The following is a 13737-nucleotide window of genomic DNA, read 5'->3' as shown; positions in this document are numbered from 1 at the left end:
ATCCCGATGTCCATGATCCCCGATGGTGCCTACACTTAACCCCCTAAACCCCCCCAGGTCGTGCCTAACCCCCTTCCCCGCAGTCTAACCCTAACTCACCCCCGGGAGGTCCCTAAACCTAACCCCCCATGCCAGGCCTAACCCTAACCACATACTTACCATTGGGGTGCCGGCAGTCGGGATGCCGACATCAGTATCTTGATCTCTTTGGGATGGCAGCGTCGGCATTCTGACGGGCGTCGGTATATTGACGTCCGGCATCCCGTCCGCCTGCATCCTGACGGTATCCATGTACTAATGTACTGATATATACATATACTGATGTACTCATATATATATATATATATATATATACTAAAATTACTGATGTATACATATACTAAAATACTTATACATAGATATAGTGAAATATACAGTAGATGTACTGACACGTAAACATAATGATATACTGTATAATAATAGTGATTTATACAGTCACTGAGTAGCAGCAGGACCTGGAGTAACCTGAGCCTGACACACAGCCCAAGTGCTACCCGATCACCCTCTCCCCTCCTCTTCCTCCTGCACTGCACACACCCCAGCCCCACACCCGCCGGCCCGCCTCCTCCAGCCCGGGAGCGAGCGCTGTGTGTGTTGTCTGTCAGTCACACGGGGGTGAGGGAATGAGGGGGCACCGGCACTGACTCCCTGGATCTCCCGCTCCCTCGCCAGCCATGGCCATCGCTCACATCGCCACCGAGTACGTCTTCTCCGACTTCCTGCTGAAGGATCCGCCCGAGTCCAAGTACAAGGGTCTGCGGCTGGAGCTGGCGGTGGACAAGATCGTGGCATGCATCGCTGTCGGGCTGCCCCTGCTGCTCATCTCGCTGGCCTTCGCCCAGGAGATCACCATGGGTGAGTGTGGCAGTGCCATGCAGCGTGCCCAGCAGCCAGACACAAAGCCGGGTCGGCCCCCCCCTTCCCCCCCTGTCATCCCACCTTGTCTGGCTGACAACAATGACAGGGCAGGGTCACTCTGTAGTGTGGGGGGCATTCACCAGACCCATGTGTGCTTCATCCTAGCATTCTATCCTGGGACTTGTAGTACCCCAACAGATCAGCAGTAACTGGCTGTCTATCCGTCTGCTGCCTTCAGACTCTTTCCAAGAATGCATGTGTGCATGGCAGGGGGTTGGCATACAGATGTGTCCTGCTACATCTTTTACGATCGCGCTACAAATGTGCGCATGCATCACGCCACGCGATTCCCCACAGCAGCATACGCTGTGCTATGGCGCACACTGCAATCGCAACATGCATTCCTATGGCGGTGCGGGTGCGATTGCAGCAAAGATGTAGATTGTAAGCTTGCGAGCAGGGCCCTCCTACCTTTATGTATGTCTGTCTTTTACAACCCAGTAAAATGTTAATGTTGATTCAAATTGTAAAGCGCAATGGAATTTGCTGCGCTATATAAGAAACTTTTAATAAATAAATGTAGCAGGACACATCTGTATGTAGCACACTATTGTGATATTGCAGAGAGAAGGTGCATACAGGGTACCCTGATACATTGGCAGATTTTATTCTATTATCCACAGGCAAGTTTATATGGCCTCAACATTATACCTGTAGCTATTCCATTATTGTCATTTATTATACATAGCAATTACTGTGGATAGTGTGATACAGCTATAGTGATGGGGTTGCTGTAATGTTGGTTAATGTAATTATTGGTTAAATATAGTTTGACGTTGTTTCATTATTTATAAATCTTCCCTCCATAAAGGGCTATGGTCACCTAAAATGGTTTTATTTTAATGTGTATATTTATAAATGACTATTGAATATCATGACATCTTCTATGTGAATTACTGTACAAGATACTGCATATTTTCTTTCCCCCCCCAATTATATTTTTGTTCTTTGCCAGACATAATGGGTGCAGAAAATACCAAAAGTACGGACTTAGAGGGGTATTCAATATGAAACGTTAACTTCACTGTCGAAGTTAACGTTTCATATCAGAGTTTTTTCCTGCGTTAAAGTCTGGTGCGCGCTCCCGCTTATCCCCCGTATTCAATATAAAATTAACGAAAACTGGAAACTCCGAAGTTGGATTTACATAAAGTTACGAATTTTTCCTTAAAATAATTGTAAGACCCCCCTAAAGTTGTAAAAACATGGGGGAACACTATGGGTACCCCCGTTTTAGCCTTTAATTGAAAGTCGGGGATTTAAACAGCCGCAGCAGGTGTTTTTTTTCCCGACATTGAAGAAGTGATGTAGAGGAGCACTTAGGTTATTTTTTTCGTTTTTTTTAGTGGTCCCATCAAATTTGGGGTACATGAAAATGGGTACTAGCCTAAAGTAAGTTTTTAAAAATTCTGCATTTGTGTACCTGCCGCTATAATTCTATTCTAGAATACACCTGCCGCATACTTGCAGAATAGCCCTGAACCTATTTCCCTATTGTTTAACAATTTTTTCCCATTTTTTTTTTTTGCACCCCAATTTTTAAATTAATTTTTTGGGGTGTCCCTATTTTTTTTTTTTTTTACTTTTTTTGACACAGTTCTTTTTTAAATGTCAATCTCAGGGGTGCAGGCTATTTTTTTAAGCCTGCACCCCTAAACCCCAATTCTGCATTTTTTTTCGACAGCTATTCAATGGTGAAAAGTTATCACCGTTATTTATCAAAGACTTCTGAAAACTGCGATAAGTCTTTGAAATTGAATAAGGTGTAAAACTAAAACCTGCGATAATGACATCATAATTGCGATATTAACGCAAAAACGATGTTATCGCTCCCGTATTGAATACCCCTGTTAGAGATAGGGGACAGATCAAACACGAAATAACAGAAGTTTCAATAAACGCCACATTAAAGTGTAATGCCGCTAATCTTTATCATGAAGTAATGTATGTAATTGACTGAGTGAATGGCTTCCATTGAGAAATATAGCTCTGCCATTTGATCCATTTCAGTAAAGGCGTAGAAGAGCCTGGCATATATTTCAGTCCTATGGTCCTGTTTCAGCAAGGAGCGCAACTGCGATTACGCCCGCAATCGGCCGATTGTTGCGTACTGCGCATGCGTATCCATCGCAGTGTGCGTACACTTCACTGCGATTGGGACTGCGATCGCAGTGGCTACGCAGACCCATTGCAGAGTGATTAACAGGAATTACCGTTTGGGGGTGGTGACGGGAGAATGGTCGGCGAAATGCAGGCGCCCCAATGCGTTTGAATGCCGTTGCAGGGGCGTGCATGAATTATCCACTGCGATGCCATACGCAGCCTGTGCTCTCACTGCGTACCGGCCGGTTAGCAATTCCTGAGTAAGGTCAGACCTTGTTCAAGTGTGTGTGAGGCTGCGATGGTACTCCATGTTACCGATGATTTCGCAGTCTTGCTAAGTATTACGAATGTGTGTAAGGTAAGGTGGGCGTTCTTATGTTGTGCTGCGATGGCATAGGGATCGCAGTGGATTAGCATATGATCGCAGTGAGACTGCGTGCGTAATCACTATTGCAATTTCGTCTGCTATCCTTGCATAATCAGGCCCAATGTCTACAAGCACAGTGATGGGCACAGGTGGCACCAGGGGTACATGACGCCAGCCAAGCCTTCATTTGCAGCCCCAGCTCCTTCCTGCTTTCTTGTCATACTTGTTTAGTAGGCTCACTGATATGTTATTACAGACAGGTGTCTCATTGATTAAATGTATTAATTTAATCTGATGATATTGAGAGGCTGGGTACACACTAGACGGTAAATTGGATGATTTGACGATTTTAGACTAAATGGAACCACAAATCGTCCTGTGTGTACGCACTATTGCGCGCTCCTGTGTGTCGTTCATCGCGTCTTCGTATCTGCTGCACATGCACGGCAGATCAGAAATTTTCTTCAGCGATTTTGTTAAAATTGGGTTGTGTGTACACCCAACCAGATGACCAGGTATTACTGTATATAGTTAGATGTAATGACCAAACGATGCAAGATATATGGTTCGGAGGTTTGAAGGATTGCACAGTGTGTATGCACTATATAGGTTTGTTCTGGGGATGTAGGGAAATCGGGACGTTCATTGCGATGTTTGCACATCATCTAATGTGTGGCCCTTTTGAAGCTTAGAGGACTACCTAACCCGGTCCCGCATCCCGACCGTTGGGATCTAGTACTCAACCCTTTAAAACTGGGGAATGTGGGCACCACGCCTGGAGCTATTAAATTCGCGTTGAATTGAATCGAGCCCATAGTGTTTAATTTGCCACTCTGCGGCCCACCTTTGAGAGCTCATAATAATATCGTGCATTTAATCTGTGGGACAACACAAGTGGGGGAAAAATTTAATTCTCCAACAACGATGCGATGTGCCGTCCCGGAATGTCACACAGCTAATAACCTATTTGTATTTCTCTGTCTCCTAACGGTATGTTTGGAACATTGATTGCTAAGGCTTCCGTCTAGCCCGTGTTGAGTTTCTAATAGGATGCACACCCATTACTGATAGAATGTAGATTTGGCAATGAGGTCTCAGGATTGTAAACTGAAGGGTACGTCATGGGCAAAGTTTATGTTTTGAACCTTTTAAACCTTATCCCCCTACTCTTCTCGAGAGAGCCTGACATTTGCTGCTAGGGTTTCCAGAGTTATGTGGGCTATACATTTAAAAGCTGATTCCCCGCCCTGCCGATGCGGAACCAGCAACTGTGATGATCGTCGATTTGTGTGAGTTGCTAATTGGATTGCAAAATTAATTCGCTTTGCGAATTCGAAGAGAAAATGGCAACTTGCACCTCGCAATTCCCACCTAATTGGATCGACCCCTTTGTCTCACAATTGTATCTCTCTCCAAGCTTTGATAAATAGCCCTTATCTCTATATAGAGACTTTTTTTTTTATTCTCATTTTGGCAGTGGCCAAAATGAATGATTGTGGGTTTCCGTAGATGACAGGAAGTTTTAGCAAAAGCCTTAATTGTACTTGAACATCATAAAGGTCTAAGTCGTCGTCATCTGCACCTGCTAGGCCGTTTCAGAGGTGCATGCTGCTGCAAATGCTTTTAACATCTTTTGCTGTAGTCCCGCTTGCATCTTAATGCTAATGCTACGATCAGCCCTCCCTCTGATGTACAAGTGTGTGTCTGACTGTGCAAAGACTGAGGCGCTCACTTTGTACGTCTTTAGACAAAACAGTATCGGTTGGCACGTACTTGCACGCTGCCATCGGATTTTGCACCAACCCCTTGCCAGGTGCAGATCCTCAGTCACAGTGTGGCCTCCAATGTAAGCGATTAAGCTTCTGAGTTCACAACCTGTTTTGCGACAAACCCGTGGAACTCCCATAACTTGCGCATAAGACAGGTCAACTCTGTTTATCTGAATAGCCACTCCCCAGTTACTGCCATAGAATCGGAGACCGTGCATCTCAATCACTACTGCGCTTCTCTGCGTACACACCAGGGATGCCTGCGCTGTGGAACCTTTTTGAGACTTAGGGCCGTATTCAATTAGTTTCGCATCCTTGAAAAAATACCCGACTTTTCGCCTACATCACGTGTTTTGGTCGCGAAAACTTATCCTGCGCGTCCCCGCTTTTCGCCGTATTCGATTCCTAAACGGGTGAAAACGGCAAGCAGCGAATGCAGAACAGGCGGAAAGTACTGTCAGAATTGGGGAAATCAGTTTGAACCCCCCAAAAAGATGCACTAAAATTGGAGATCAATGTAGAAGTGTTCCAATAGCTCTAATAAAACTACTTGGGGTACTGAAGTAGTTTAAAATCCTTGTTATTTTCGTCCTTGTAAAAGTGGTGAAGAATGGCATTAAGCAGTATTTTGTGGTGAAAATAAGTAGTCCAGGCAAATTTGGGGGTACCTGAAAATGGCTACTAGCATATTTTAAAGTCTCTAAAGTGAAGTTTTAGAAAAAGTGAAATTCCTCCGTCACACAAGCACCTGCAATCCCAAAAATACAAGATCCCTTCTTAGAGCATCCCCAGAAGCTTATTTCACTAGTTTTTGAAGTCGTCCCCCCACTTTTCTAATTTTCGACCCAAATTTCTAAGGCATTTTTTGGGGTGTTGCTGAAATTTTTTCTTTTTTGGGGTGAATTGGCCTTTGGGGGGTGTACCAAGGGTTCTGAGAGGTTTCCCAACATGTGCACCCCAAAATATAGATTTTATACTTTTTTTCACCTGCTATTCTGTGGAGAAAAAGTTTCGCCTATATCAGCGCCATGAGTTATCGCATAGGCGAAAACAGACTGTAATTGAATACGGAGATAAATTTTCAAGCAAAATTTTCGCAAAAAAACAGGCGAAAACTTCTTTTCACACCTAATTGAATATGGCCATTAGTCTCATGCGCTGTAGAAATACATTGACCATTTGCGAATAAAAAGGCCTCAGAAATCAGGCCAGATATCTCTGTTCCCTACTTGATGGAGATTTCTATGACCAAATAAATGACAATAATTTTTATGCAAGGTCAAAAAACTTTGGAACTAACATCAGTCAAATAAATGGGTCCTTCTGAAATCAGAGCAGCCGTAGTGAGTTTAGTTATACACTGGTAGTAAATGGCCCCAGCTTAATGCTGATTCATCGCTTATTTCCTGTTTTTTCAGCTAAACTGTAATAAAGTATGTGAAAATGTAAAACAAGATAGAGAAGTGGAGGCTCCTTATTTGCTATTTATATAGCGCATAAAAACCACCGTATTTATCGTGCTACATATTGTTTCCAGTAATGCTTGATTTTTAAACCGACTGCACCATCCACAGAGTATATTTTATTATAAATTGTTCCATGATCTAAATGAGATCATCACACACGTTTGCGTCATTACCTAATTGCGGCTCTAGCACGTCAAATCTAACGTGCGTGCCGCGCATTCCAGCTCCCACTGAGCGCACCGTGCATGTTAGGTGTAAAGTAATGGGATGGGAGCAATGGGAGAAAAGAGGAGGGGGGAAGGGACAGGGGGAGCTGCTGAGGAAGGGGCTGGAAGCAGAGGTGACCCCGGAGATGCCTACTAGTAATAAATACCAGTGCAACATTATTATTTCTCAAATAAATAAAAATGTTATTGAGAATAAAGTTATGCCAAGAAGCCGTCCCGCCTTCCACATCTCGCTCACCGCTGAGACTCTGCGCTGTGCCCTGTAGGCCAATAATAACCCCGGCTGGCATGATGAGTAATTGTTTCTGCGCACTACTGCTGAACTCTGTGGGTTGGAAGAACACAGAACAGTAATGCGAAGATCAGATTTCTCCATCTCATTTCTGATCAGTTTCATGGCTCAGCTATTTGAATGCATGTAGGAATATACACCCAGACCCTGTCTGTGAGCGCATTGCCAGGGTCTGGGTGGGGTGTCATTGTCGGAGTTTATGCTGTGAGCACTGTATACCTGCAGGGCTGTGTAGCGATAGTCCCTGATTGCACAGGTTTTGTGTACTTGCTCACTTTGTACATCTTTGGGCACAAAGTCTCTGCAAGTTTCTCATGGGAAAACTGAATTTCATCTGAATATTGTCGACGTGTTTGTTCCTTTCGGGGAATGTGTATGATGGAGCTCTGCCTACCTGCAGCCATCTCCAGCAGCTGTTGCTGTAGATTTTAGATGGGATATTATGGAAAGCTAAAGATTATGCCACACCTTAATGTACAGATGTGTCCACATACATTTTACCTCCGTGCGCTACAAGCCGCGTTCAATATAACGTGTAATCGCCGTGCGACTTTGTAGTGCCAAGCATAATTTCCAGGGGCCTTTTAACGTCAAATGCGTCTTATTTGCAAAGTGACGTGAATAGGACGCGCAAACAGCTGCTGATGGTTAAAATAATATGCGGCGTGTCTATATTCTGTGTGCGGCTATATCTGCATGTGAAATGCTACGTTACTGTGTCAGCGGCTGTGAATCATACAGTTAATCATATACAGTATAATATATGATTAATCAAAAAAATGTCGGATGCAAATGAGCGTTTTTTTTACACAGACGCACGAATGTACACCAGGGGAAGGGCATGTAGCGGCATTGACATAAAGTCGCAGACATGTGACCGACCAGAGTCGCAGACGTGGACGCCACTGCTCCCGACTTGCAATCACGCCCTTAACCTCATGTAAAATAAACTGCACAAATTCCTATGTACTAAAGCTGCTTGTGAGAATGGACCTTTACATGGTAGAATATAACCTTTAGCATTAACTTGTATCTTAATGGCCTATTAAATTAATAACATGACATTTCAGTTCTGTGATTTCAGTGTTAGCCATTTATTCCGCCTCAGAACATAGAATACAAGTTATTGCACAGGATCCCCTTGTTGCTTTGTAATAGCTAATTCTAGTAGTGTAACATTTAAATAGGAAGTTTGCCCTGTTACCATCCATGTTGTTTTGCTTCATTAATGTTACTGTACAAGGATTTTTTTATTTTCAAGATCATAGGCTCTGACATGTAATATCACAGCCTGCTCACCGCCGGTGCCATAAATCTGCCATGAATACAGCTCGATCACAGACCACAGCACAGCTACTTGGGTTTGCCATTTAATTATTGTAAGGTGCATTGCTGTTCATTTGTTTTTTGGACGTGAGAGTGCTTCCTCCCACAGTCCCCCCCAAAATACTAGTAGGTTAATTTCCTTTTGACAGAAATGTAACCGTAGTGTGTATGTCATGCGTGCCTAATCTCCCGGAAGGTGCGGGAGACTTACGATTTTTCGGGTAGTCCCCCGGAAGAGTGGGTCGATCTCCCACATTCTGCCCACATCCTAGTGATGGTGGCAGGTTGGGGAGATAATACTGGGAATCGCGGGTCCGTATGAATGGGCGGGGCTAAAGTGACGTGAATCGCGTCTTTTTAGCGCCATACCTTCCCCAGGGACCCGCAATTTGCCAGCATTTTGCCACGACTGGGACGGGGCAATATAACGTAAGAGCCCAGCCCCACCCTCAAAGTGGTCAGCTGCACCTACTCTCCTGGCTTTTCCAGGAGAACAGAAACGTAAAGTCGGAGATGAGCAGAAATATGCGATAAATCCTGATTTTGGGCGTCCAGACTGCTTGCTGATTGGGCGCCCTAACCTGGACTTTAGATGGGTTTAGCCAATTTACGCGGCCTAATTAGGCGCAACAAGCGCCATAATTAATGGGCGCCCAAAAGCAATTGATTTGCATCATTGGCCGCCCATTAATTAGAGCGCCTTAGAAAACAATTGTATTGCCCCCACTGGCTGATTGGGTCGGTCACTGGGTCTGAAGATATTAGAGTGCGGTGATGAATATCCCACTAATCTTCCTGCGCCAAAGCTCTATATGATGACACTGATGCCAAAATCAATCAGAAGATGAGTTAAAGGGACATTTCTGCAGCTAAGTTCCCTGAGTTATTGATGTCCCTCTGTGAGCTCAAGTGTCAGATTTGCTGCAACCTGTTCTCCTTTTCAATGAACTCCACCCAATTGGAGCCAAGTGCCAGTAATTCAGTGCTGTGATAGTGGGATATTTGGTGAGTAAAGTTACTCCATGCATTGTACAGAGCTATCACTCTCCTCAGTATGCCTGGATCTCACAGTGATTACTGTCTGCTTACTGGAAACAGCTGCTGTTCTCAGCACGTGGTCTGTGACCCTGAACCTTACATGAGGGATTTTATAGACGCAGGAACAGATATACAGCATAATGCCTGATCCTTTATTGTAAGTTCAGATTGTTCCGTGATGTGTATGTGGACATATTATCCTCTGAAGCCCACTTACCCGCTACTAGGGTTATATGTACTTGTGCGGGTCTATAGAAGTGGAGATGTTACCCATAGCAACCAATCAGATTCTCGCTATTATCTTCTAGAAGGTGCTAGATAAATAAGTAGAATCTGATTGGTTGCTATGGGCAACATCTCCACTTCTATATACCCGCACTTTAGTAAATATACCCCCTACTCTCTATCTTCCTTGCATACATGGTTATATAAACTCTGTTAGAGAGTGCATCTGATTTATTTGTCAGCATTTGTAATTGCGATTTACAATTATCTAATAGAACATGAACATGCAAAAGATTGTGTTTATTGTCTGTGAGGGTGTGGTATATTTTGGCGACATGAGAATGCCAACATGGTTGTAATGTCGATATGCTCACACTGTCGACATCGACCATGTTGGCATTCCTCACGTCGACACTGACGAAATGTCGACATGATTAGAATGCAGACACAATGTCCCTGGTGGTCCAGTGGTGAGCCTTTACCCTATCCCTCTGCTGCCGGGCCCTGTAGAAGGTTGGCGTTTCACATCCTGGCATTTCAGACGTCGTCATTGTGAACATGTCGACCTTCACATGCCAACATGTTCAATGTCGTTATTTTAACAATGTCAACATAATAAATGCCAACATTATGAATGTCAACATTGTAAGGGGTCGATCAAATTACCCGCTAATGTATGGCGGGTGCAAGTCAGCGTGGCAACAGCCGCACTTTGCCGCATCCTGAATTTGCTGAAAACCCCATAGGGCTTCAAGCAAAAATGACCGAATTCGAGGCTGAGTGGGCCGCAGGATGTGGCACCGTTGCTGGCGTTTTAACACTGTGCCAACTGCAGCTCGCACCCGTTGCGGCTAATTGGATCGTCTCCTAAATGTCGACAGTTTGGCTACATCCCATCTATGAGAACTTGCTGGGAGTTCTAAATAGATTTACTTGTTTTAAACATTCTAACACATTAATCGGACACTCCCCGGGAAAGGGTTGGGAAACGGGCAACTTATTACACTTACCACGTCCGGGCCATGCTTTTTCCTTATGCTAATTTTGTATTTTGTCACAAAAAGAAAGAAAAAGAATCCCCATAAGAGTGCACTATTTCTTGCCACAATCAACATAATAAAAGTTATATTTTATGTTGATTGTGGCAAGAAATAGTGCACTCTTATGGGGATTCTTTTTCTTTCTTTTTGTGACATGTTATATTCTATCCCTGAGCTGCACCCCTGAATATAATGTAGTATTGAGACACAAATAGACCATTAACAGGGTAGTTCTGCATGCATATGAGTCTTGGTGCGACCCGCCATTCCATTTCCCCTTTCCCTGTTACTTAAAGCTATTTTTGTATTGCCACATTAGGTCAAGCCTCACTTGCTTATGTTTTATGTAATCATGCGTTATATAATGTGTTATCTTGTCTAATTACAGTCAGGTGCATAAATATTGGGACATTGACATAATTTTCATATTTTGGCCTCTATTCACCACCACAATGGCTTTTGAAATGAAACAAACAAGATGTGCTTTAACTGCAGACTTTCAGATTTAATTTGAGGATAATTACATCCAAATCAGGTGAACGGTGTAGGAATTACAACGGTTTCTATATGTGCCTCCCACTTTTTAAGGGGCCAAAAGTAATGGGACAAACTAAACAATCCTAAATCTAACTTTCACTTTTTAATACTTTGTTGCAAATCCTTTGCAGGCAATTACAGCCTGAAGTCTGGAACGCATAGACATCACCAGACGCTGGGTTTCATCCCTGGTGATGCTCTGCCAGGCCTCTACTGCAAATGTCTTCAGTTCCTGGCATTTTCCCTTCAGTTTTGTCTTCATCATGTGAAATGCATGCTCAATCGGATTCAGGTCAGGGGATTGACTTGGCCATTGCATAACATTCCACTTTTTAGCCTTAAAAAACTCTTTGGTTGCTTTTGCAGTATGCTTCGGGTCATTGTCCATCTGCACTGTGAAGCGCCGTCCAATGAGTTCTGAAGCATTTGACTGAATATGAGCATATAATATTGCCTGAAACACTTCAGAATTCATTCTGCTGCTTTTGTCAGCAGTCACATCATCAATAAATTCAAGGGAACCAGTTCCATTGGCAGTCATACATGCCCACACCATGACACTACCACCACCATGTTTCACTGATGAGGTGGTATGTTTTGGATCATGAGCAGTTCCTTTCCTTCTCCATACTCTTCTCTTCCCATCACTCTGGTACAAGTTGATCTTTGTCTCATCTGTTCATAGGATGTTGTTCCAGAACTGTAATGGCTTTTTTAGATGTTGTTTGGCAAACTCTAATCTGGTCTTCCTGTTTTTGTGGCTCACCAATGGTTTACATCTTGTGGTGAACCCTCTATATTCACTCTTGTGAAGTCTTCTCTTGATTGTTGACTTTGACACATATATACCTACCTCCTGGAGAGTGTTCTTGAGTTGGCCAACTGTTGTGAAGGGGTTTTTCTTCACCAGGCAAATAATTCTTCTGTCATCCACCACAGTTGTTTTCCGTGGTCTTCCAGGTCTTTTGGTGTTGCTGAGCTCTCCGGTGCGTTCTTTCTTTTTAAGAATGTTCCAAACAGTTGATTTGGCCACACCTAATGTTTTTGCTATCTCTCTGAGGGGTTAATTTTGATTTTTCAGCCTAATGATGGCTTGCTTCACTGATAGTGACAGCTCTTTGGATCTCATATTGAGAGTCGACAACAACTGATTCCAAATGCAAATGTCACACCTAGAATCAACTCCAGACCTTTTACCTGCTTAATTGATAATGAAATAACGAGGGAATAGCCCACACCTGTCCATGAGATAGCTTTTGAGTTGATAGTCCCATTACTTTTGGCCCCTTAAAAAGTGTGAGGCACATATAGAAACCGTTGTAATTCCTACACCGTTCACCTGATTTGGATGTAATTACCCTCAAATTAAATCTGAAAGTCTGCAGTTAAAGCACATCTTGTTTGTTTCATTTCAAAGTCATTGTTGTGGTGAATAGGGGCCAAAATATGAAAATTCTGTCAATGTCCCAATATTTATGCACCTGACTGTACAACTAGTATATGCTGTATAAGTAGGAGGCATTACATTTCGAAATTTAGAATTTAAGGATGTTAAACCCAACTATTATTATTTGTAATATATATAGTAATTCTACATCGGCGTAATCTGCACCTATTGTTTCTGTTGCCCTACCCTTCTTAACCACTTGCCTGGGCTTTTCCCTGACACGATCACACCTGGTGCATCACGTGCTGCTACAGTGCCTTGCAAAAGTATTCACCCCCTTTGCATTTTTCATGTTTTGTTGCCTCACAATCTGGAATTAAAATGGATTGTTTGAAGGTGTGCATCATTTCATTCACAGAACATGCCAACAACTGTGAAGTTGTGTTTTTTTTTTTTTTTTTTTTATTGTGAATCAAACAACATTTAGGACATCATAACAGAAAACTTCAGCATGCATAACTATTCACCCCTCTAAAGTCAGTACTTTGTCGAGCCACCTTTTGCGGCAATTACAGCTGCAAGTCGCTTTGGATAAGTCTTTATGAGCTTTCCACATCTTGCCCCTGGGATTTTTGCCCATTCCTCAAGGCAAAACTGCTCCAGCTCCTTCATGTTGGATGATTTCCGCTTGTGAACAGCAATCTTCAAGTCTGACCACAGATTCTCAATTGGATTGAGATCTGGGCTTTGACTAGGCCATTCCAACACAATGTTTCCCCTTAAACCACTCGAGTGTTGCTTTAGCAGTATGCTTCGGAACATTGTCCTGCTGGAAGGGGAACCTCCGTCCCATTCTCAAATCACAGGCAGTCTGAAACAGGTTGTGCTCAAGAATATATCTGTATTTAACACCATCCATCTCTCCCTCGACTCAAATCAGTTTCCCAGTGCCCAGCTCTATGGAGTGTACGGCTTATTGTGGTCACGTGCACAGATACACCAG

At 43.4% G+C, this 13737-nt stretch overlaps 1 protein-coding gene across 1 annotated transcript in view; it reads left to right on the top strand.

The window, feature by feature from the left end:
- Window positions 1-577: 577 nt before the first annotated feature.
- The window catches only part of PANX1 (pannexin 1), a 73407-nt gene continuing 60247 nt past the window's right edge, over window positions 578-13737 (top strand). The window contains exon 1 of the mRNA XM_088455710.1: window positions 578-894. Coding sequence (XP_088311836.1) covers window positions 714-894 — 181 coding nt within the window. The 5' untranslated portion in view covers window positions 578-713. The remainder of the gene's footprint in view (window positions 895-13737) is intronic.

The sequence above is a fragment of the Taudactylus pleione genome, unplaced genomic scaffold (genome assembly GCF_031769625.1).
Source record: "Taudactylus pleione unplaced genomic scaffold, aTauple2 ptg000667l, whole genome shotgun sequence".
Classification (NCBI taxonomy): Eukaryota; Metazoa; Chordata; class Amphibia; order Anura; family Myobatrachidae; genus Taudactylus; species Taudactylus pleione.
Note: the sequence above shows the minus strand (reverse complement) of the source record. Positions and strands in the feature narration are given on the sequence as shown.